Source organism: Cervus canadensis, chromosome 32 (genome assembly GCF_019320065.1).
Source record: "Cervus canadensis isolate Bull #8, Minnesota chromosome 32, ASM1932006v1, whole genome shotgun sequence".
In the NCBI taxonomy this organism is placed as follows: domain Eukaryota; kingdom Metazoa; phylum Chordata; class Mammalia; order Artiodactyla; family Cervidae; genus Cervus; species Cervus canadensis.
The window spans coordinates 14,082,575-14,108,698 of NC_057417.1; the positions used below are offsets into that span (position 1 = coordinate 14,082,575).

Here is a 26,124-nt window from a genome sequence, read left to right on the forward strand (position 1 = left end):
AAATGGCGCTTGAGGCATCAACAGATAGGGGAGGGGCATTCTAAAACCGGGGTCGCGAGGGATGTTACTATGACGAATCAGAGGCTAAGGCAAGTGATTGGCTGAGAGAAAGTTTAAAGCATCCCTGTTGCTATAGCATCATTCAAATCGGAGAAGACTTGGAGGAAGACGGAGCCCTGTCGTCCACTCCAACTGCTCCTGCTATTCCACTTGAGCTGCTTTTTGTTGCCTCCTGACTTGCTGACCTGCTGGCCTACTGACCTGTCGGAACCCTCCTTTCTCCCCTCTAGGACTTGCTTGACCCCCTGCTACTTTTTCCGGAGCCCCTTCTACTCCTCCCAGGAGGCCACACCTCCTTCCTGCCACACCCCCTCCCCAACCCCCTCCCCAGTTCCAAATCCAACCTCTCTCCGCCCCTCCCCACACCTCCCAGCCTACTTCTTAGCTGGCAACCTCAGAGCCCCTGAGAGGACCAGGGTATGGAGGTGAAGAGACTGCTCTTCTGGATCCTCCTACTCAGGTCTCCACTTTGCCCAAAGATGCATGTGAGTAAACACCAAACACCAGTGGTTTCTTCCTTTTTATTGGGCTTACCTAAATAACTGATTTTTTCATGGCATGCTCAATGGGAACTCAGTCCTTCGTGAAGACCAAGGTCCTCGGGGCAGGTTCCTTGACCAGCCGGAACCAGCTCTTGCCAGAGCTGTTCTCATCATTGTCCTGGCCCTGTTCTGCTGCCTGTATCAAACACAGCAGGGTTGACAGGATGAAACCTGAAATAGGAACTTGATTTGGTAAAAGAAGGAAGTGGAAATGTACTAAAAGCTGTTGGGTCGTATATCAAAAATGGATGAATTGTATGATATATGAATTATGTCTCAATAGTGTTTTGGTTTGCTTTTTTTTGTTTTTTTGTTTTTTTTTTTTTTTAAGTAAGGAACTCTTATTTATTAGGAGTCCTGGGCTCAAAATTAGACTGGCTCCTGGAAAGCTTGTCAAGATCCTGCTTCAAGCTACACAAGTGCAGTGTCCTCCTCTGTGGAGTGTGTTTTCCTGTAAGCACACCCTTCATATTTATGAAGTTTGGCAGCCCTGCGAACAGTGGTATTTAAGCTTTGGGTTGGTACTAGTCTGCTAAAAGGGGAATGCCATTTGTGCTCTGTGATTTCTGGTTTGCTGACTTTTATCAACTTCGGAGGCTTCCCTTTCCTTCTGCTTCTGAATGTTGCCTTCGGGGACTCTGTCCAGCCAGATTGATGGGAGCCCTGAGAGCCCAGTCAGTGTGGCTGCATCCTGCTGGGATGTTTAGAACGGGGAAATCCTTAAGAGTGCCATAACCTGGAGGTGAAAGAGTCATTGTCCTTCCTTTAATGAAGTGTCTGTGTACAGAGTGCTGATTTACCCAAAACAGAAAGGTCCTTCAAGTCCTTAGAATTGTTCAGATATAAAGAAATGCCAGGTTCACCATACTGTGAAAGTTTTCACTCCCATAAACATGTTCCTCCACACCCAGGAAAGAAAGATAAAAACTGAGAATACCCCAAAGAGATTAACAGATTTGTTCTCTTTGGCATGCACCAGATTCTGAGGGATCTGGAAAGGGCCAGTGCCTGGGACAACCTTTGCATAGAGTCATGCCACCTGAATACCTCCACCTGTTTCTTTTGAGCCTACAAAGGAAGAAATGTCTAGATAATCTTTGTTGGAATTTTTTTTTCCCTCAAAGGGATTGAGACTGTATTCTCATAGATTAGTTAAGTTCTCTTTCCACTACCTCCTCTATGTGCACTCGGATAAGGCAACTTGTCTTGCATTTCCCACCTCCACTCTTGCTTGTGGCCACTGACTTTGAGAACCTCAGTTTATTGACCCCACTGGATCAATTCTAGGTAGGAGGCAGCTGCTGGTGTCAGCATTTAGACAGTTGCCATGCAGAACAAGAGTGCCCAGGCTTGAAGATGTTTGACCAGTTACTGACCAGATGGTGTTTGCCTTTTGTGCACATTTGATCTGTGTTTAACCTTTGTGCTGAGAGCCCCATTTCCCTGTAACAGTGTCTACTCAAAGACAGTGTATGACTCCCAACAGCACACATTTTACTGACCTCAGTCGTGAGGGTTGACAATGAAAATGCTGTTGATTTCAGAAGCTACTTTCTAGAGTAGAGAGATTTTATTTGTACAAAACTGAAACTTGGTATGTAGATTAGTATGAACCACATTGAGTTTCTTTTCTCCTAAAATACTTGTATCGCTAGATTTTGAAAGAAAATATGCTTTCCTCTTGTTTTTATTATTCAGAAACTTTGATTTTTTTATAATTTAATTTTCATGGTTGCTATCAATTGTTTAGGTGCAGTGTTATGAAAAATGAAAGTGAATTCTTTTTATGGACTGTTTGGAATTGTATTTTTAGCTAAATTCAATTCTTATCATTTTAATCATAATATGTGAGATGATGCTGTTATACAAATCATTATGTACTCAGAAGTCTGACATTATGTGCTCTGGTTCAGAATCAAAGGGCACATAAAAAAACTCAAAGTTTTTAGAAACTTGAGTGAAAGGGAAATTTTTAATTAATTTTGGTTGAAAAAATAATCAGTTTTATTCTAACAGAAGCTGCCCATCTTTCTCACTTATTTCCATATGGATAAATATTTCTCTCTTATTCTCATTTGTATCTTTAATATACATTTTTATTGTTATTTTTCCCATCCTTCTATACATTTTGGAGTTATTTTAGGAAACGTTCTGTAGGGGATTTTCCAGGTACTTCATGAAGATACAACAGAGGATGTAGATTTCCCATCCACTCTGTTTGCATTCACTTATTTTTCAATTTTAAGATGTCTTCTACATTCACAAGTTATTTTCTGTTAACTGTTTTTAAAATACTTGCAATGTGTTTGTTAGCAAAATAAAATCTCTGTTTGTGTATCAGACTTTTATTCTACAGCTTAAGTGCGGTATAATTTACCAGTGATGGCGAGCACTTCGTTAATGAGTACAGTCTATTGATATTTGACATGCGTGTGCAGCAATGAAACAATTACTACATTAAGATTGTGAACACACCCACACTCCCAAAAGTTTCCTCCTGCTCCTTTAGAATCCTTCTGTTCCCTCTCTACTCCATGAGGATATATAAGAGGGATGTAGGGGCCTCCTGGAGGTTGGTTTATGTTTTCTAAAGTTGATTCTTTGTGATGGATATTCTGTAATTGTCTTCAAGTTTCCTCATCATCTCAAATATTATTTCAGCTGGTGCATATTCTGCCTGACCATTTCCATCTTGGGCCTGATGCTTATGAAATCCTTTGGAAGCTTACCATGATTACTGCCTCCTTGGGAATTTCTGCATTTGTCATTTTTTTCTGGAGGACTATCCTTGCTGTGAGTATTACTAAAGCACCTTATAGATATACTTTTAATCATCCATGATGGGAATTTTTATAGTCACAGACATTTTATTTGCATTCAGTTCTACAAATGTCCCTCCAAGCAGTGCTTTCACTGCATCCCACAAATTTTAATGTCTTGGATTTATTTTCAGTTAGATTGACATATTTTCAAATTTCTGTTGAGATGTCCTCCTTGACCCATGTTTTCTTTAGAAGTATGTTGTTTAATCTCCATTTTTCATGTGATTTTCCAGTTATCTTTCTATTACTGATTTCTACTTCAGATCCATTGTGGTCTGAGAATATCTTTCTGTTCCATTGTTTTAAATTTGTTAAGTGTTTCATGGCTCCCAATTATGGTCCTAGTGAATGCTCTGTATGAGTTTGGGAAGAATGTGTATTCTGCTGTCACTGGTTGAAGTCTTCTGTAGATGTCATTAGACCCAGCTGATTGATAATGTTGTTCAGTTCAAGTGTATTCTTATTGAATTTTTATATTCTGGATCCGTCAATGACTGATAAAATGTTTTGATTTCTAACTATAATAATGAGTTCATCTATTTATCCTAAAAATTCTGTCAATTTTTGACACTGTTGTTAACACATACATATGAAGGATTGTTATGTCGTCTTGCAGAATTGACCTCTTTACCATTAAAGTAATGTCCTTCATTATCTCTGACAATTTTCTTTACTCCAGAGTGTGCTTTGAAGGCTAATTTCAGTGTTTCCAGCAGTCTAGGTTGATAATTCTTTCCTTTCAACACTTTTAATATATTTCATTCCACTTTCTTCTTGATTATATGGTTCCTGAGTAGAAGTCTGATGTATTTCTATCTTTGTCCTCCCTGGGTAAGGTGTTATTATTACCCCAATGCCCTTCACACCTGGCTTTTGGGTAAGTTTTACTTTCTCTTGTATATTATATAAATTTATAAACAACATATAAATTTATATGTATGTATTCATTCCCACATGGAAATCTGTGAGCATCCTGAATCTGTGGCTCAGTGATTATCCTTATTATCATTATTTTAGAATTTCTTGGTCATTATTGCTTCAAGTGTTTTTTGCTTTTTTTACTGGTATTGCTATTATGTTCTGGTTATGTCCTATGTAATTGTCCCACTGTCTTCAATCATTTGTGCTTTATTATTATTTTCTTTGCATCTGTTTAAGTGTCTCCTGACATTTTTTTAAGTTCATTGATTCTTTCTCAGCTATGTTGAGTTTGTTAATAAACCCATCAAACGTGTTCCTCATTTCTGTTATAGTGTTCTTGATTCCTCAGTTTTCCTTTGGATCCTTTTTCCTCATCTATTCTGGCATATTGTCCACTTTTTACCATTGGATCCATTACTGTGTTAACCACAGTGGTTTTAAATCCCCAGAGATAATGATTTAATTGTCTCTTCCATATTAAGTGTGATTCAAATATGTGCACATTGACTTCAAGCTGTATGATTTCTTCTTTTAGTATGCCTTGTAAGGATTTGTTGTTAGCTCCATATTGTGCCCTGTCGTGGTGGAACTGAGGGATTATACATAGGCCTTTAATTTAAGATTTTATATTTACCAGGCTAGAGGGTAGGCTGAGTTTAATATAGATGAGACAGGAAGGAGAGAGAGAGAACGTTGGAATGGGCATTTCCCTTTGCCGATGTCACCCCGTCTTTGGGCCAAAGTTGGGCTCTAGTAAAATTGTTTCTATTGAGGGTTTGACTTCCTTTACTGAGGGATAGTTGATGTACAATATCGTGTAAGCTTCAGGTGAACAGCATAGTGATGCACAATTTTTAAATGGTACACTCCTCCATTTATAAGTATTATCAAAATTATTATAAAAGATCATTAGTCAGTGTTTTTTATGTTTCTCCCCTGGCCACAGTGTACATTCTCCTTGATGAAATTACTCTGTGTGCACATCACAAGGCATGGGGAATTAATTATATTTCACATCTTGGAGAGCTGAACATCTACATAATCATGCAGATTTCATCCTCTAAGGAAAATATTTCCATATGGATTTTTTGAAATGTATTTTCCTTTTTCTAAAATAATGCAATCCTCTTTCATTTTGTCTCTCAAATAGTTCCAGCTTTGGATATTGGGTCACTTTCAGGTGGTTCCCGTGTTCTGTGAGAAATACCATCGGTATTTTGATAAGGGATTGCATTGATTATATAGATGGCCCTGGGTAGTAGGGTCATTTTAACAATATCAATTCTTCCAATCCATGAACACTGTGTACCTTTCTATGTCTTTGATTTCTTTCATCAGTCTCATAGGTTTCTGAGAACAGATTTTTTTAAACTCATAGGTTTCTGAACACAGGTTTTTTTTTTTTTAATACAACTGTAAAAGAGATTGTTTCCTTAATTTCTTTTTTTGATGTTGATTATTATTGTGTAGAAAACCAACAGATTTTTGTATATTAATTTTACCTGCTGCAAATTTACAAAATTTATTAATGAGCTCAAGTTGTTTTTGTGTGGCATCTTTAGGATTTTCTGTGTACAGTATCATGTTATCTGCAAATAGTGACAGTTTTATTTCTTCCTTTCCAATTTGGATTGCTTTTTTCTTTTTCTTCTCTGATTATTGTTGCTGATTTCCAAAACTATTTGAATAAAAGTGATGAGTAGATGTCCTTGTCTTGTTCCTGGTCTTAGAGGAAATTCTTTCAGTGTTTCACTATTGATTATGATGTAAGCTGTGGGTTTGTCATGGATGGACGTTATCATGCTGAGGTAGTTTATATATATATACATAAATGTATGCTGAATTTTTCTCCATCTATTGATGTGATCATATGAATTTCATTCTTCAATTTGTGAATGTGTTGTATTACATCGATTGATTTGTGGATATTGAACCATCCTTGCATCCCTGAAATCAGTCCCATATCACAGTGTATGATCCTTTTAATATACTGTTGGATTTGGTTTGCGAGTATATTGTCGAGGATTTCTGCATGTTTGTTCTTCATTAATATTGGCCTATAATTTCCTTTTTTGTTTGATATTTTGTCTATTTAAAAATAGAAAAGAAAAAAAAATAAATAAATAAAAATAGAAAAGATTACAGTGTTTACTTTTAAATGACTGTTTTCCCTCTCTCATGTCAACAGCATGTGGAGATTTTCCCCCAATATTTACACATCCTTTAGGATTCCCAAAGATAAAACTGATGAAAGATAGGGGATCCCCTAATACTGGGCAATCTGGAATTGTTAAATTTCATGCTTGTCCACACAGAGCCCCCAGGACTTCATCCATTAGAGTATAGATTTCTCTCCCATGACGTTCCATTCTGTAGAGAATTCTGACCTTGGGCCTCTGCTCCAGTAAGTGATGATTGCCCATATCTGCAAGTCTGTTTTTCTACTCTAGCAAGAGTTTGCCTTGTGACTTCAGTTCTCTGAGTGATCTATGAAGAGTTTTGGTTTTTTTCCAGTTTTCTGGCTTTTGTCTTGTTTGTGGATGAGTGACAATTTCCAAGTTCCTTACAAGTTGGACCAGAATCCAGGAGTCCAGCTCTCTTCTTTATTTCCTTTTAGAGTATAAACTTTAACAGAAATTAGCTTCGAAATGACAATGCTTTGCAAAATACTCCAATCTTTTTATTAAGGAACTCAGTGAGCAAGATAACTATATTCTCAGTGGAAAAATGGCAGTCTATAAACTGTTCTCTTCATGATGAAAACATAAATATCGAGTATTTGGTGACCCCATCCTTCTTTTCACATGCCCCTGCCTGGGGGAGTAGGTGACAAAGGACAGGAAAGCTCACTGTTTTCCTGTGCAATGTGTAACGTTAATGATATTCTAATATCTTGGTAAATCTTGGGGCTAGCCTCAGAAAGCTTTCAGTCTCAATCTGAATATTGCTTATGGTTTTGAATGAGGAACTATGTTTTAAGGTGAAGAAAATGTATCTTTGCATAATATTAAAATGAAGCTCTGCCTGGATTTGGTTGAGCTAAAATTCCTCAGGTTAGAACTGGTATCTGGGAAGCACATTTTCCTTTCTTGAAATGTCAAGTGTCCTTTCTTTTGTTGCTTGTGCTTTTCCTCTAGCCATCTCCCACCTTCTTTCTCGTAGATTACCCTCTGTTTTCGTTGGTCAGGAAAATTCAAACCATGATTTGTTTCATTGTTTATTAGTTCAGCAAATAGCCAACTCCCTGAAAAGATTTCAGAAAAGCTTCTAGTGAGTGAAGAGGCATATCTCAGCATGAAGATCTTGCCTTTTCCTTTTGGAAGCTTTTAAAATAATCCCAGATTCTGAACTGCAATGTACATATTGCATTTAAGAAAATAAATAATAATGCTTTAGTCTATTTATAACATTGTGTTATTAAAAATAAATGGATTGATTATCAAAACAAAATACATTGCATTATCAAAATTAAATAGATAGGTGTTCATTTAACAGAATGCAAAAGATCTTTTGGTCAAAAATAAGTTATTTACCTGTGTTCCTTATCAGAAATTATGTAGGAAGTAGCCTGACTTAAATAATAAATTCTAATTTTTTTGTTATTTTTAATCATATGGATCATTATCTTGAATCAAAAAGATTATTATAATTTTTTGGATTATTTTGATATTTTATCAGGAACTATTTGTTGTTGTTCAGTCATTCAGTCATGTCCAGTTCTTTGCAGCCCCATGGACTGCAGCACACCAGGCTTCCCTGTCCTTCACCATCTCCCCGTTCTTGCTTAAACCTATGTCCATTGAGTGAGTGATACCATCCAACCATCTTGTCCTCTGCCGTTGCCTTCTCCTCCTGCCTTCAATCTTTCCCAGCATCAGGGTCTTCTCTAATGAGTCCACTCTTTGCATCAAGTGGGAAAATTACTGGAGCTATAGATTGTTAAAATAATATGTTTTGATATCAACTTTAATTTTGTTTCTTCCTTTCCTAGGTAAAGCCCCCAGTATATCAAGGTAAGAGTTTAAGCTTTAGATTCCTATCTGATATTTTCTCGGTACTTGTTTGATGTTAGTTTCAATTCAGCTAGAAGTAAATACAGTGACTTTTTGTATTTGTCTAATTGACTTCTTTAAGTATAATTTTTAAATTTATTTTTTTAATTAGAGGATAATTACTTTATAATATTGTGATGGTTACTCTTGAAAAATTTCTTGCTCCTGGGTTGAAGTCTAATGTTATTGTAGAGGGAATTGCCACCCATTGAGATAAAAATTTTAAAAAACATGAGGAAAAGATCACAGGGGTGGGGAGTGGGGAGAATAGGATGAATTTAGTTTTGCATATAAATGTTTAGGAAGCGAGGGATGATGAGACTGAAGTTTGGGATGAGTACCTGTCATGACCTGGTTCTTGGTGAAAGGTAAAGATGATGACACAATACTGAAGAAGCTTCAGGTTTGAGGAAGAATGCAGATATTGCCAGGCATTATGTGTCACAACAAAGGATGAAGCCGTGGGTTATGAGTCTGAAGTGGAGGAAAACATTCATGCCACTGGAGAATGAGTGGAAATGAACATGATGCAAAATAGGAACAGTGAATTTGGTGTGGGCTTTACAGATAGTGGTGATTATTTGGGCTTCTCTGTTAAGAGCAGGGTGGCTGCTGGCATGTGGTAGGCCCTCAGAGGTCGGTGTTCATCACAGTGCATGCAGCAATGGTGGCAGAAATAAAAGTGATCTCCGCATCTGAGCTTTCACCTTGGGCAAACAGAAGATAAGCTTGCACTGTGTGGTCAGATGAGGGAATGAAATGTCTGTTGGGGGAGTCTGGAATTGCAGGCTGTGTTCTTGAGCTTGACACATGTGAAAGTGAAAGTGCTAGTCTCTCAGTCCTGTCCAACTCTTAGCAATGCCATGGACTCTAACCCCCCAGGCTCCTCTGTCCAGAGGATTCTCCAGGCAAGAATACTGGAGTGGCTTGCCATTCCCTTCCCCAGGGGATCTTCCCAACCCAGGGATGGAACCTGGCTCTCCTGCATTGCAGGAAGATTCTTTACCATCTCAGCCACCAGGGGCTTCATACATGTGTATACACCTGTAATTGGGTGCTTTACCCATTCTGTCTTCCTGAAAAGCGATGGTAACGTTCTCCATCCTGGAGACGAAAATGCTATTTTTTAGGGACTATGAGTTTTCCTGGTTCTCTAGCACCAAGTTAGTGAAGCCCACATTGTATGCAAGTGTGTTCAATTCCAAAGAGAAAGGCAATCTACAGGGCATCAGGAAGACATTGGAACCTTTCAAGAGCCTCTCAGTCAACATTTTGAACTTGCCTTCTGTGGAACTGCAAATAGGGCCTGAATGTGGGTTGAATATGGATGGAATAAGGAGTTTCTTTTTCTTATAGCAACATATATATTCACCTTAGTAATTAGAGGCAAGAATTTTCAGTTGACAGGATGTTTGCTTTTCCTACTTCATCTTTGGTGTCAACACAGCTAGTTGAAGTGACTGAATTTTCTGAGAATGGTACTTATAGATGGGGAAGAATTTAGAAGTCGATTTAATGTTTTTATTCATCTTTGAAAGCATTTTACATAGGAATCTCATTGAACTAATATTTCTTATGTTTTAAATTCTGCTAGCTAAACTTTGCTTGTTTTAGACATAATAGAAAAGAGAAAAGTTATATGAAGAGAAAAGAAAAAGATAATATATGTCTGCTGCTTACACTGAGATAATTCCATTTTAACTGAGTTTTTCTACAAAATCTTAGAAACTGTTTTATCTATCTTTAGTTAATTTGCAGCAAATATCAGCGAAAATCGATAATTTTGTGAAGGAAAACAGACAACTTGCAGAAAATATATCCACTATGGAACAGAAGGTATCATTTCCTTTTGTTATTTTTCATGATTTTACCTTCAACTTCTTCCACCTCTGAGAGTTCAGTTATTTTTCTCTGTTTTATTTCATCCTACTGTCTGATTTCTTATGTTCCATAAGCAGTCCAGGTTCATAGCAAGCTCCATAGATGTAAAGCACTGTTTTCTGTATTTGTGGAAGGACTCACAATGAAAAGATAGATTTGGCTGGCCCTGTAATCAATATTTGTAATGTTGATTTCCTTTTGCACATATTTGCATAGATCAAGGACTCAAAGAAACGTCTTCAAGAAACTAGGAGACAAAATAAGATGCTCTCTCATGAAGCACTAAAATTTAAGGTAAAAATCCCATCTCTACCTGGGATTACATTCTGAAAACAGAAGTAAAAGTAATGAGTAATTCTTACTGATTCAATTTGTTTTGTTAAAGGATAACATCAACACAATTGAGAGGGCTAATGAACATCTGAATGACCTCCTTCAAAGTTCTCACGCTAGGTTGCGGTCTGTGAGGGGTCAGAATGTCAAGACACCCAACTTGGTAAGAATTTGGCTGCTGAGTTTATCACAGTTAGACTTTTGAGGCTTTCTGTGCACTGGGTGAATTGAGAGCTCCATCTCCTCTTACTATTCACCACCGTAGATTGTGGGTGTTTGGGAGCTGAACCTCCTTCCGAACAATGATCTGGAATATCACTTACTCATATCTCCATGACTTTTCCAGTTTCAGAGACTAGGAAGTTTTTTTTATTTTCCAAGTTTTCTCACTATTTGTCCCTGCCTTCACATAGACAATCCCAGGAAATATATGAGAGGTGAAGGAAAATATCTAGCCAAGTTGTATGGGCCCTATCCTTCTTTATGCTGAACAAAGAATTTTCAATGTGAAGTTGGGAACGTTTTCTTTATTTTCCATCAAGAACACCCACTGATGAGCTGTTTGACATGGACAATTTTCCACCCATGTCATCCAGTCATCTCTGTTGTTATTCAATGAGCAAGATATCTTATGAAGCTATGAAATACTTGTGCCTTAATGGCTTTCTTTGTTCTGCATTTCTTTATGGGCTGGACATTTTTCCTGGGCCCACCCTGGATCTACTATCGCATGAAACTTAGAGATCACCCTGTGATGTGCTTGTTTAATATTACTACTTTTCAGCATATCACTGAGTGTGTCCACTGGAATCTCAGCACATTTTTTGTTTCTATCCTACGTGCAGATACAGGAAAAAGAAAATTCTGCAGAGAACATGAAAGATGCTATTTTAGCGGACACCTCAGGAATTTCAGAGGTAAACTACCTATATTTCTGCAGGATTTCCACTGTATACATTAACTTTTACAAAGAACAAATTTTCACATCTTAGAAGATTAAAATGATATCTGCTTGGAATTGTTTTTCTTGGGAACTAAGTCATTGATGAGAATGTTTTCCTTCAGTTTGAAAGTGCCTTTAATGAAGCTTGTGTCAATAAAGTGGAAGTGAAACCTGAAGAACTACGTGAACAGAATATTCAGCTCAACACTGGGAAGAATCAGGTAACAAGTTTTACTCCCATAGACTGTTTAATTCAGAGAACTGAAAAATTGTTACTTCCTTTTTGATTTTTTAAAAAATTCTATATTTGAATATAACTGACTGAAAATGTGTTAGTTTCAGATGTACAGCAAAATGATTTGGTTATACATATACATGTATCTTTTTTTCAGATTTTTTCCTATAAAGGTTATTACAGAATATTGTGTAGATTTCCCCATGCTATACAGTAGATCCTTGTTCATTATTTATTTGAAATATAGTAGTGTGTATCTATTTAATCTTAAATTCCTAATTAATCCCCCTACCATTCTTCTTTGGTAACCATATTTTGTTTTCTATGTCTGTGAATCTGTTTCTGGCATGTAAATAAGTTTATATGTATCATTCTTTTAGTTTCCACATATAAGTGATATCATATATTTGTCTTTCTCTGTCTGACTTACCTCATTTAGTATGATAATCTCTAGGTCCATCCATGTTGCTGCAAATGGCATGTTTTGCCAAAAGTTTTTACTTTCATTTTAAATTCAATGGATTCAAACAAAATAAACCTCTATGACACACAAATAAAGTTCCAATTTTCTATAGAAGATTAGTTTACCTAATTTCAATATACAGTCATTAAAAGATAGGAAATAGAAACAACAGAGAAAAGTAATAGCACACACATCACCAAATTGGACTGACCTACATCCAGACTTGAATGGCATTGGAAAGTCCCTCGTTAATATAATTTGACGTGTGAGCGTGTGTGCTAAACTCCTTCAGTCATGTCCAACTCTTTGAGAATCCATGGACTGTAGTCCACCAGGCTCCTCTGTCCAAGGGATTCTCAACCTGGGGATAGAACCCACATCTTTTCATCTCCCCTTGTGACTCAGCTGGTAAAGAATCTGCCTGCAGTGTGGGAGACCTGGGTTTGATCCCTGGGTTGGGAAGATCCCCTCGAGAAGGGAAAGGCTACCCACTCCAGCATTCTGGTCTGGAGAAGCCCTACAATCTTAAGTCCCCTCTGGGAAATGATCCTGGGAGGTGCTCCACCCCAAGAGTGGGACTTCAAATTGTAGTTTGGGGGCTCCAGCTTATAATCCCAGGCAGCAAACTGATAACATCATCAGTTTGTATGCAAAGAGGCAGCTCTGGTTTAACTTTTACAATGCTGTTTGTTTCTCCTTGTGAGTTGTAGGATTTCACTGTTGCTGTTGCTGCTAAGTCAATTCAGTCGTGTTCGACTCTGTGGGACCCCATAGACGGCAGCCCACTAGGCTCCTCTGTCCCTGGGATTCTCCAGGCAAGAATACTGGAGTGGGTTGCCATTTCCTTCTCCTATGCATGAAAGTGAAAAGTGAAATGAAGTCGCTCAGTCGTGCCTGACTCTTAGCGACCCCATGGACTGCAGCCTACCAGGCTCCTCCGTCCATGGGATTTTCCAGGCAAGAGTACTGGAGTGGGGTGCCAATGCCTTCTCCGAGGATTTCACTTGACCCTGTCAGTTCAGTTCAGTCCAGTCACTCAGTCGTGGCAGATTCTTTGCAACCCCATGGACTGCAGCATGCCAGGCCTCCCTGTCCTTCACCAACCCCTGGAGCTTGCTCAAACTCATGTCCATTGAATCAGTGATGCCATCCAACCATCTCATCCTCTGTTGTGCCCTTCTCCTCCTTCCTTCAATCTTTCCCAGCGTCAGGGTCTTTTCTAATGAGTCAGTTCTTCACAACAGGTGGCCAGAGCATTGGAGCATCAGCTTCAGCATCAGTCCTTCCAATGAATATTCAGGACTGATCTCCCATAGGATTGACTGGTTTGATTTCCTTGCAGTCCAAGGGACTCTCTCAAGAGTCTTCTCCAACACCACAGCTCAAAAGCATCAATTCTTCAGCGCTAAGCTTTCTTTAGCATCCAACTCTCACATCCATACATGACTACTGGAAAAACCATAGCTTTGACTAGATGGACCTTTGTTGGCAAAATAATGTCTCTGCTTTTTAATATGCTGTCTAGGTTTATTGTAGCTTCTCTTCCAAGGAGCAAGCATCTTTTAATTTCATGACTGCAGTCACCATCTTCAGTGCTTCTGGAGACCAAGAAAATAAATTGTCACTGTTTCCATTATTTCCCCATCTATTTCCCAGGAATTGATGGTACTGGATACATGATCTTTGATTTTTGAATGTTGAGTTTTAAGCCAGCTTTTTCACTTTCCTCTTTCACTTTTATCAAGAGGCTATTTAGTTCCTCTTTGCTTTCTCCCCAGGTCTTCAAAGAAATACTATTGATAATTTGATAAGGATTGCATTGATTCTTGGGTGGTATGGTCATTTTGACAAGATTGACTCTTCCAATCTGAAAACATAGTATATCTTTCCATTTGTTTGTGTCATCTTTGATTTCTTTCATCAGCATCTTATAGTTTTTGGAACACAAATGTTTTGTCTCCTTAGGTAGGTTTATAAAATTTTTATTCTTTTTGATGAGATGTTATATGAGATTGTTTCTTTATTTTCTCTTGCTGTTATTTCATTTTTACTATATACAATACAAAAGATTTCTGTGTATATATTTTGTATCCTACAAGTTCACCCAATTCATTGATGAAATCTAGTAGTTTCCTTGTGGCATTATCAGGATTATCTATGTATAGTATCATGTCATCTCTAAACAGTGACAGTTTCACTTCTTCCTTTCCAATTTGGACTTATTTTCTTTTTCTTCTCTGATTGCTGTGATTATGACTTCCAAAACTATGTTGAATTAAAGTGGACAGGGTGGACATCTTTGTTGTTCCTGATCTTAAAGGTAATGCTTTCAGCTTTTCACCATTGAGGATGATGTTAGCTGTGAGTCTGTCATATATGTTCTCTATTATGTTAAGGTAGATTCCCTCTATTCCCACTTTCTGGAGAGTCTTTTTTTTTTTTTAAATAATGTGTGTTGAATTTTGTCAAAAGCCTTTTCTCTATTGATGTGATTATAATGGCTTTTATTCTTCAATTTGCAAATTGCTCTAATTGATTTTCAGATATTGAAAACTCCTTGCATTCCTGGGATAAATAAATATGATCTTTTTAATGTATTTTTGAATTCTTTTTGCTAATATTTTGTTGAGGATTTTTGTGTGTGTCTATGTTCATAGTTGATATTGGCCTCTAAGTTTCTCTTTTGTGGTACTTTTTCTGCTTTTGCTATCAGGGTGATGGTGGGTTCACAGAATGAACTTATGAGTTTTCCTTTACCTGAAACTTTGGGAAATAATTTCAGAAGGATATGGGTTTAATGTTTGATAGAATTCGCCTATGAAGCCATCTAGTCCTGGCCTCTGGTTTGTTGGCGGTATTTTAGTAATGGTTTCAATTTCAGTACTTGAGATTTGTCTTCATATTTCCTATTTCTTCCTGGTTCATTCTTCAGAGATTGTACCTTTCTTATAAGAATGTATTCCTTTCTTCTAGGTTGTCTGTTTTACTGACATATAGTTGCTTGTAGTTCAGTTCAGTTCAGTTTAGTCGCTCAGTCGCGTCCGACTCTTTGTGACCCCATGAATCACAGCACGCCAGGCCTTCCTGTCCGTCACCAACTCCCGGAGTCCACTCAAACTCATGTCCATCGAGTCAGTGATGCCATCCAGCCATCTCATCCTCTGTCGTCCCCTTCTCCTCCTGCCCCCAATCCCTCCCAGCATCAGAGTCTTTTCCAGTGAGTCAACTCTTCGCATCAGATGGCCAAAGTACTGGAGTTTCAGCTTCAGCATCAGTCCTTCCAACGAACACCCAGGACTGATCTTCTTTAGGATGGACTGGTTGGATCTCCTTGTAGTCCAAGGGACTCTCAAGAGTCTTCTCCAACACCACAGTTCAAAAGCATCAATTCTTCGGTGCTCAGCTTTCTTCACAGTCCAACTCTCACATCCATACATGACCACTGGAAAAATCATAGCCTTGACTAGACGGACCTTTGTTGGCAAAGTAATGTCTCTGCTTTTTAATATGTTATCTAGGTTGGTCATAACTTTCCTTCCAAGCAGTAAGCGTCTTCTAATTTCATGGCTGCAATCACCACCTGCAGTGATTTTGGAGGCCCAAAAAATAAAGTCTGACACTGTTTCCATTGTTTCCCCATCTATTTGCCATGAAGTGATGGGACCAGATGCCATGATCTTAGTTTTCTGAATGTTGAGTTTTAAGCCAACTTTTTCACTCTCCTCTTTCACTTTCATCAAGAGGCTTTTTAGTTCCTCTTCACTTTCTGTCATAAGGATGGTGTCATCTGCATATCTGAGGTTATTGATGTTTCTCCTGGCACTCTTGATTCCAGCTTGTGCTTCTTCCAGCCCAGCGTTTCTCATGATGTACTCTGCTTGCAGTAGTCATTTACAATTCTTTGTATTTCTTTGATGTCAGTTGTAACTACTTTTCTTTTCTTTTTCATTTCTAACCTGATTGATTCAAACCCTCTCCTTTTTTTCTCTTGATGAGTCTGGCCAAAGGTTTATCAATTTTGTTCATTTTTCTCAAAGAACCTGATCTTAGGTTCTTTGATCTTTTCTATTGTTTTCTTCATCTTTGTTGAACTATTTTTTTCTTTGATCTTTATGATTTCTTTCCTCCTACTAACATTGGGTTTTGTTTGTTCTTTTTCTAGTTGATTTAGGCACATGGTTAGGTTATTAATTTGAGGTTTTCCTTGTTTCCTGAGGTAAGATTCTATTGCCATAAACTTCCTCTTAGAACCGCTTTTACTGTGTCCCATACATTTTGGATCATCTTTTCATTTTCCTTTGTCTCTAGGTATATTTTAATTTTATCTTTCATTTTTTTTTCAGTGATTCTTTGGTTGTTCAGTAGCATATTGCTTAGGCCCCCATGTGCTTCTTTTGTATTTTTTTCTTGTAGTTGATTTCTTATTTCATGACTTTGCAGTCAGAAAAGATGTTTGCTTTGATTTCAATTTTCTTAAATTTACCAAGGCATACTTTCTGGCCCATCATGAGATCTATTCTAGAGAATGTCCGTGTGCACTTGAAAACAATCCATATTCTACTGCTTTCAGATGGAATGTAAAGTATTAAGTCCATCTGGTCTAGCATGTCCTTTAATGTCTGTGGTTCTTTACTGATTTTCTGTCTGGACGATCTGTCTGTTCGTGTAACTGGGGTATTAAAGTCCCCCACTGCCAATGTCTACTGCCAATGTCTCCTTTTATGGTGTTAGCATTTGCCTTATATATAGAGGTGCTCCTATTCTGGTTGCATATATATTTACAATTGTTATATCTTCCTCTTTCATTGTTCCCTTGATCATTATGTAGTGTCCTTATTTTTCTCTTACAATGGTCTTTTTTTTTTCCATTTATTTTTATTAGTTGGAAGCTAATTACTTTACAATATAGTAGTGGTTTTTGCCATACATTGATATGAATCAGCCATGGATTTACATGTGTTCCCCATCCTGAACCCCCCTCCCACATGCCTCCCCCACATCCCTCTGGGTCTTCCCAGTGCACCAGCCCTGAGCACTTGTCTCATGCATCCAACCTGGGCTGGTGATCTGTTTCACCCTTGATAGTATACTTATTTCAATGCTATTCTCTCAGAACATCCCACCCTCACCTTCTCCCACAGAGTCCCAAAGTCTGTTCTGTACATCTGTGTCTCTTTTTCTGTTTTTGCATATAGGGTTATCATTACCATCTTTTAAAATTCCATATATATGCATTAGTATACTGTATTGGTCTTTATCTTTCTGGCTTACTTCACTCTGTGTAATGGGCTCCAGTTTCATCCATCTCATTAGAACTGATTCAAATGAATTCTTTTTAATGGCTGAGTAATATTCCATGGTGTATATGTACCACAGCTTCCTTATCCATTTGTCTGCTGATGGGCATCTAGGTTGTTTCCATGTCCTGACTATTATAAACAGTGCTGCGATGAACATTGGGGTGCACGTGTCTCTTTCAGATCTGGTTTCCTCTGTGTGTGTTTGCCCAGGAGTGGGATTGCTGGGTCATATGGCAGTTCTATTTCCAGTGTTTTAAGGAATCTCCACACTGTTCTCCATAGCGCTGTTACTAGTTTGCATTCCCACCAACAGGGTAAGAGGGTTCCCTTTCTCCACACCTCTCCAGCATTTATTGCTTGTAGACTTTTGGATAGCTAGCCATCTGATTGGCGTGTAATGGATACCTCATTGAGGTTTTGATTTGCATTTCTCTGATATGAGTGATGTTGAGCATCTTTTCATGTGTTTGTTAGCCATCTGTATGTCTTCTTTGGAGAAATGTCTGTTTAGATCTTTGGCCCATTTTTTGATTGGGTCATTTATTTTTCTGGAATTGAGCTGCAGGAGTTGCTTGTATATTTTTGAGATCAATCCTTTGTCTGTTGCTTCATTTGCTATTATTTTCTCCCATTCTGAAGGCTGTCTTTTCACCTGCTTATAGTTTCCTTTGTTGTGCAAAAGCTTTTAAGTTTCATTAGGTCCCATTTGCTTATTTTTGCTTTTATTTCCAATATTTTGGGAGATGGGTCATAGAGGATCTTGCTGTGATTTATGTTGGAGAGTGTTTTGCCTATGTTCTCCTCTAGGAGTTTTATAGTTTCTGGTCTGATATTTAGATCTTTAATCCATTTTGAGTTTATTTTTGTGTATGGTGTTAGAAAGTGTTCTAGTTTCATTCTTTTACAAGTGGTTGACCAGTTTTCCCAGCCACTTGTTAAAGAGGTTGTCTTTTTTCCATTGTATTTCCTTGCCTCCTTGTCAAAGATAAGGTGTCCATAGGTTCGTGGATTTATCTCTGGGCTTTCTATTCTGTTCCATTGATCTATATTTCTGTCTTTGTGCCAGTACCATACTGTCTTGATGACTGTGGCTTTGTAGTAGAGCCTGAAGTCAGGCAGGTTGATTCCTCCAGTTCCATTCTTCTTTCTCAAGATTACTTTGGCTATTCGAGGTTTTTTGTATTTCCATACAAATTGTGAAATTATTTGTTCTAGTTCTGTGAAGAATACTGTTGGTAGCTTGATAGGGCTTGCATTGAATCTCTGGATTGCTTTGTGTAGTATACTCATTTTGACAATATTGATTCTTCCAATCCATGAACACGGTATATTTCTCCATGTTTTGTGTGTGTGTGTGTGTGTGTGTCTTCTTTGATTTATTTCATCAGTGTTTTATAGTTTTGTATGTATAGGTCTTTTGTTTCTTTAGGTAGATATACTCCTGAGTATTTATTCTTTTTGTTGCAGTGGTGAATGGTATTGTTTCCTCGATTTCTCTTTTTGTTTTCTCTTTGTTAGTGTATAGGAATGCAAGGGATTTCTGTGTGTAAATTTTATATCCTGCAACTTTACTATATTCATTGATTGGCTCTAGTAATTTTCTGGTAGAGGCTTTAGGGTTTTCTCTGTAGAGGATCATGTCATCTGCAAACAGTGAGAATTTCACTTCTTTTCCTATCTGGTTGCCTTTTATTTCTTTTTCTGCTCTGATTGCTGTGGCCACAACTTCCAAAACTATGTTGAATGGTAGTGGTGAGAGTGGGCACCCTTATCTTGTTCCTGATTTTAGGGGAAATGCTTTCAATTTTTCACCATTGAGGATAATGTTTGCTGTGGGTTTGTCATATATAGCTTTTATTATGTTGAGGTATGTTCCTTCTATTCTTGCTTTCTGGAGAGTTTTTATCATAAATGGATGTTGAATTTGTCAAAGGCTTTTTCTGCATCTATTGAGATAACCATATGGTTTTTATCTTTCAATTTGTTAATGTGGTATATTACATTGATTGATTTGCAGATATTAAAGAATCCTTGCATTCCTGGCATAAAGCCCACTTGGTCATGTGATCTTTTTAATATGTTGTTGGATTCTGTTTGCTAAAATTTTGTTAAGGATTTTTGCATCTATGTTCATCAGTGATATTGGCCTGTAGTTTTCTTTTCTTCTGGCATCTTTGTCTGGTTGTGGAATTAGGGTGATGGTGGCCTCATAGAATGAGTTTGGAAGTTTACCTTCTTCTGCAATTTTCTGGAAGAGTTTGAGTAAAATAGGTGTTAGCTCTTCTCTAAATTTTTGGTAGAATTCAGCTGTGAAGCCATCTGGTCCTGGGCTTTTGTTTGCTGGAAGATTTCTGATTACAGTTTCGATTCCCTTGCTTGTGATGGGTCTGTTAAGATCTTCTATTTCTTCCTGGTTCAGTTTTAGAAAGTTATACTTTTCTAAGAATTTGTCCATTTCTTCCAAGTTGTCCATTTTATTGGCATAGAGCTGCTGGTAGTAGTCTCTTATGATCTGTTGTATTTCAGTGTTGTCTGTTGTGATCTCTCCATTTTCATTTCTAATTTTGTTGATTTGTTTGTTCTCCCTTTGTTTCTTAATGAGTCTGGCTAATGGTTTGTCAATTTTGTTTATCTTTTCAGAAAAACCAGCTTTTAGCTTTGTTGATTTTTGCTATGGTCTCTTGTTTCTTTTGCATTTATTTCTGCCCTAATTTTTAAGATTTCTTTTCTTCTACTAACCCTGAGGTTCTTCATTTCTTCCTTCTCTAGTTCCTTTAAGTGTAGAGTTAGGTTATTTATTTGACTTTTTTCTTGTTTCTTGAGGTAAGCCTGTAATGCTATGAACCTTCCCCTTAGCACTGCTTTTACAGTCTCCCGTAGGTTTTGGGTTGTTGTGTTTTCATTTTCATTCAATTCTATGCAAATTTTAATTTCTTTTTTGATTTCTTCTATGATTTGTATTTTTTGTTGTTGTTGCTCTAATGGTCTTCATTTTAAAGTCCATTTTGTCTTATATGAGTATTGCTACTCCAGCTTTCTTTTGATTTCCATTTACGTGAAACAACTTTTTCCATCTTCTCACTTGCAGTCTGTATGTATCCCTAGACCTGAAGTGGCTCTCTTATAGACAGCATATATACAGGTCTTGTATTTACATCCTTTCTGCCATTCTCTGTCCTTTGGCTCAAGCATTTAATCCGGTTACTTTTAACGTGATTTTTAATAGGTATGTTTTTATTACCATTTAGTTAATTGCTTTGATTCGTTTTCATAGGTCTTTTTTCTTCCCTTCCTCTTTGTTCTCTTCTATTTTGATTTGATGACTATCTTTAGTGGGGTTTTTTTTTATTCCTTTATCTTTTTTGTGCTTATATCTATTGAAGATTTTTGGTTTAGTTACCATGAGGTTTTGATATAGCAGTCTGTATATACACAAGATTATTTTCATTTGGTTGGCTCTAAATTTCAAATGCCTTTCCAAACTCCTGCATTTGTACACTCTTCTCTTGATTGCTGGTTTTGATATCATATTTGTGTGTGGATGATTTCCTCCCTTTACTATGTTGTTGTTTAGTCTCTAAAGTGTATCCAGCTCTTTGCAACCCCATGGTCTGCAGCTTCCTTGTCCTTAACTGTCTCAGGAGTTTACTAAAACTCATGTCCATTGTACCAGTGATGCTATCTAAATATACTTGCCTTTTAAAAAAAAATATTTATTTTATATATTTATTTGTCTATTCTGCATCTTAGTTGCAGCACATAGGATCTTCAATTTTTGCTTTGGCATTTAGTTGTGGCATAAAGGCCTTTAGTTGGAGAATGCAGGATCTAGTTCCCTGACCAGGGATCCACCTAGGCTCCCTGCTTTGAGAACACAGACCTTTTGCCCCTGGACCACCAGGGAATTCCCCTGTATGTTTGCCTTTACCTGCATGTTTTCTCATTCATAATTTTCATGTTAATGGTTGTGGCTTTGTGTTGCCTGCCTAGAGAATTTCCTTTAGCATTTGTTAAAGCTGGTTTGGTGGTTAGGGCTAGGGTTAGGGTCAGACAGTTTGATTTATATGTGTCTCTGTGTATTCCTCCTTCAGTTTACCCTCTGTACTTCCTGAATGTGGGTGACTGTTTGCTTTCCCATGTTAGGAAAGTTTTCAGCTATTATCTGTTTAAGTCTTTTCTCAGGCTCTTTCTCTCTCTGTTCTCTCTCTCCCCCATAATGCAAATGTTGGTGCATTTAATGTTGTCCCAGAGGTCTCTTAGAATGTGTTCATTTTTTTTTTCATTTTTGCCCTTTTAATCTGTTTCATGGCAGTAATTTCCAATATCCTGGCTTCCAGCTGCTCACTTATCCACTCTCCTGCATCATTTATTCTGCTGTTGATTCCTTCTACTGTATTTTTCATTTCAGTTATTGTATCCTCCAGCACTGTTTTCTGTTCTTTGTTTCTTCTAGCTCTTTGTTAAACATTTCTTGTATCTTCTAGGTCTGTGCTTCCATATTTTTCTGAGATCTTAGATCGTGTTTACTATCATTACTCTGAATTCTATTTTGGTTAGATTGCCCACCTCCACTTCACTTAGTTGTTCATCTGTGGTTTTAGCTTATTCCTTTGTCTGGAACATATTCTTCTGCTGTCTCGTTTTGTCATCTGACTTTTTGTGTTTGTGGTCTTTTTCCCACAGGTTGCAGGGTTGTACTTCCTCTTGCTTCCTCTTGTAGAAATCTGCCTTCTGTTGGGTGAGGCTGGTCTAGAGGCTTGTGCAGGCCTCATGGTGGGAGTGCCTTGTGCCTATCCACTGGTGGGTGGAGCTGGGTCTTGTTCCTTTGGCATGCAGTGCCAAGGCAAGGAGTGTGTTTAGAGATATGTCTCCGCTCAGAAAGGTTTTAGGCAGCCTGCCTGTTGATGACTGGGGCTGTGTTCCTACCCTGCTGGTTGTTTGGCCTGAGGCATCCCAACACTGGAGCCTACAGTCTCTTGAGTGGGACCAGGTATGGGTGACAAAAGGACAGCCTCCAGGAGAGCTGATGTCAGCGAGTGCTTCACAGAACTTCCATCACCAGTGTCCTTGTCCCCACACTGAGCCATAGCTGCCTCTGCCTCCTAGAGCCCCCTCCAAGACCAGCAGGTAGGCCTGGCCCAGGCTCCTATGACATCATTGCATCTTCCCTGGGTCCTATTGCTCATGACACCTTGATTGTACCTTCCAAGTGTGGAGTGTCTGTTTCCCCTAGTCCTGTGGCCTTTCTGTGATCAAGCCTCACTGACATTCTAAGCCAAATGCTCCAAGGGTTCCTCATCCCAGTGACAGATCCCCAGGCTGGGGAGACTGACATGGGTCTCAGAACTGACACTGCTGTGGGAGAACATCTGTGATATAATTACTTTCCAGATTGAGGGTCACCCACCCCAGTGGCTCAGCTGGTAAGGAATCCTCCTGCCAATGCAAGAGACACAAGAGATGCAGGTTCAATCCCTGGGTCAGGAAGATCCCCTGGAAAAGAAAATGGCAACCCACTTCTTTCTGTCTTCTTTCCTGGAAAATTCCATGGACAGAGGGGCTTGGTGGGCTACAGTCCAGGGAGTTGCAAACAGTTGGAAATGACTGAGAATGCATGCAGGCAGGCAGGCATTGGGCGGGTATGGGATTTGATTATTTTGCAGTTGCAGCCTTGATGCTGTCTTGTCATGGCTTCTTCTTTGTCTTTGGATGTAGAAATTTTTTCTTTTTTTTTGCTAGGTTCCAGTCATTTTTGTCTATGATTGTTCAGCAATTCATTTTGATTCTGATGATTTTGTGAGAGGAGGTGACATCAAAGTCCTTCTCCTCTGCCATCTTACTTCCATACCTTCCTTACCAATTTTTGACTGTGCTGTAATGCACATAAATCAAATGAACCATGTTAACCATTTTGGGTGTACAACCCTCCTGTGTTATGTATATTTACATTGTTGTGGATCATTCCTTATTAAATGTTTTGTGTTTTTTTTTTTTTTCATGTCTGTTTAAAGTTACAAGATGCCAATGCTGAATTTGAGGATTCAGAGCTGAGAGCCTTGAGAAACAAAAACTGTGAACTTGTAGGTATGTTGTTTGTTGGGAAGAAGACCCTACATTATGCAAATAAGTTTGCTGGGGGAAGGCACAGAATTCTTCTTGCCTTTGGGGTTCTTCCTCACTTTTTTCCCACCCCAAACAACTTCTCACACAAAGAAAATGCCTTCCTTCCAGAAGGTGAAAAGAACCTGAAAGACATCTGTGATGCACTGAGGTCTGTGAAAGCAGAGAAGGAAGTGGAATTAAAAATGTTGAAGAGAAATGAAGCATTCCTCATTGAATTCTATGAACAAAGGAAAATGGCTGCAGAAGAGTAAGATGTCCATATGTTCCAAATACTGTTGTATAAATGAATGTGTCAACCGATGGAGATAATCATATTTCTTGTAGAATAGGTTCCAGGGTAGTTTTGCCAAATTCATCCAACACATTCCTCCTACCTTGATTTCCATAATCCACATTTTTCTTTCTATTCTAAGTGATCATCACACATTCTTTCTTACAGTTTATCTGGGTAGTAGAGGCATTGTCCCAGTATCAATTAAATTAATCCCTGATCCCCTCTGGATCCATTTACACTGTCCTTTAAGTTTCAGTCCCAGCACATTGTCTGGTTCTCCCAACCCTATGTCAAGAAACATTTTATTCTGCACGTAATACCTTACCATACAACCACTACATTATAGCCAGTCTAAAGCATTTGCTTAAAGATTGACTGGGAGTCCAGACAGAAATGCAGGTACCTTTTTTTCCTTAGTCTTTTTATCCTTGTTTCTAGAATTTTTGAATTTTGCATATGATTCCATAGAAGAGTATCAGATTGAAACCCTATGAACTGGAACCATGAACAAAATAATCTGACAAAAAACACAGCCCCTCATCCTTTGTTAAGCCATTGACCTTTACTGTTCTCAATATCAGTGACTCAGTCTTGTGAAAGTGGGTTAATACCCTGAAGTTGTTAGTTTTCCATCTGAAATCTGTCTCCTGGAGATAACACCCTGAGTGTGTGACAGGTCGCATCATTTTAATACAGCACTAAGATTTGCTTTTATTCTTGGATCTTTTTTTTTCCTTTGAAAAAGGGGTAGGGATTCCACTCCTGAACCATAGAAATTTTGGATATTTATTAGAGAGTGTTAATGAAGCCATATCCTGGAAGACTCTCTTTGGCTGATTGTCTGCATCAATACACAGCCTGGATAAAGACTCAGGGCTCCCCATGGAGGCATAAAACTAACTATGGTCCCCTGCTTCATCATAATGTGTTTACTTGGGATGAGTTGGTCAGGTATCATTTTCCACACTGAAATAAATTGAGTCTTTACCTTCTCAAATGCAAGACTGACCCTGGGAGGGCACCCAGTACATTTTTTATATGACTTTATGATGAATTAATAGGAGTAAAGAGCTGTAAAGAGAAACTTAGATTGCCAAGAGACTTGCTAGCAGGTCAAAGTTTGGTTTTTCTTTAATCCTAGATAGGGGACTTCAGTTCATTCACTGGATTATGTTGTCAATCTACGCACAGATGGGGAGGTTTATTTGAAGCTAGACCTTCAGAATTCTGGGAGATAAGGAAGGCAGAATTTCACACTGGCTACTGGACAATGTATATATCTTTCTCCATCTTAGGAAACTGAAAAAGAAGCAATGTGAGTGGATGGAAAGGGAGAATCAGCTGTCCGCTGCAGAGGAAAATTTGAAATTAGTTTCAGGAGAAGCACACAATTACAAGTAAGGTTAAATACTAAATACCAGTGGTTCATGAAATTACTTTTCAGTTTTTGATTTAAATTTTTGTGCAATGTTTGGAACCAATTAGCTCAAAAGTTCACAAGATATATACATAGAGAATGTATGGGGAAAAGGTAAGTATTACAAAGAACAAACAATTTAAGTCACTAATAATATACTGATCCCCAAAGCTGGCCAGATTTTATGGAAACTTAGTAGAAGTTACTCGACAATGAACATTGTTTTAGGAAGAACTGCATCCACTGATATAGTAGTGTCACTAATGGACCTAGATTTTGCAACCCTGGAAATTATGGTAAGAATATAAGTACAAAGAGAATAAAAGCTTTATGATCAGTCACTCATCACACAATAAATTAGAGAAGTATTGAAAATGTATGGGAATTATATCAACTCAGAACCCTGTAGGCATTATTTAAAATAATAAATAAGAGAATGATGTTAACAGTAGGTTTGCTCTTACTGTCACTTTATAATCATGTGAAAAGTACTTTATATGTATTAATAAATTGTATTTGGAGATAGATATGAGGATAACAGGAACTTGGGCAATTACTAAAATCATGCTCAGTGTTAAGCTTTATGTGATGAAAGCCATTGTATTATAACTCACAGGCAGCAAATTGAACGAATGCAAGAAGAACTGCAGCAGGAGGAGTTCAGCTTCAGACACCAGGTGACCTGCCTCCACCCAAGGTCCTAAGCACCTCAGGCTGCTGGAGAAGGGGGCCTTAGCATTCCTCATCCTGGAGGGTTT

General features: G+C 38.1%; 1 protein-coding gene across 1 annotated transcript in view; it reads left to right on the plus strand.

The window, feature by feature from the left end:
- The first annotated feature begins 2,135 nt into the window (after positions 1-2,135).
- The window catches only part of LOC122433437 (transport and Golgi organization protein 1 homolog), a 29,642-nt gene continuing 5,653 nt past the window's right edge, over positions 2,136-26,124 (plus strand). Inside the window, exons 1-12 of the mRNA XM_043456403.1 lie at positions 2,136-2,196; positions 3,264-3,395; positions 8,337-8,358; positions 10,145-10,233; positions 10,495-10,572; positions 10,664-10,774; positions 11,457-11,528; positions 11,677-11,775; positions 23,564-23,636; positions 23,784-23,922; positions 25,245-25,346; positions 25,983-26,043. Coding sequence (XP_043312338.1) covers positions 3,333-3,395; positions 8,337-8,358; positions 10,145-10,233; positions 10,495-10,572; positions 10,664-10,774; positions 11,457-11,528; positions 11,677-11,775; positions 23,564-23,636; positions 23,784-23,922; positions 25,245-25,346; positions 25,983-26,043 — 909 coding nt within the window. The 5' untranslated portion in view covers positions 2,136-2,196; positions 3,264-3,332. The remainder of the gene's footprint in view (positions 2,197-3,263; positions 3,396-8,336; positions 8,359-10,144; positions 10,234-10,494; positions 10,573-10,663; positions 10,775-11,456; positions 11,529-11,676; positions 11,776-23,563; positions 23,637-23,783; positions 23,923-25,244; positions 25,347-25,982; positions 26,044-26,124) is intronic.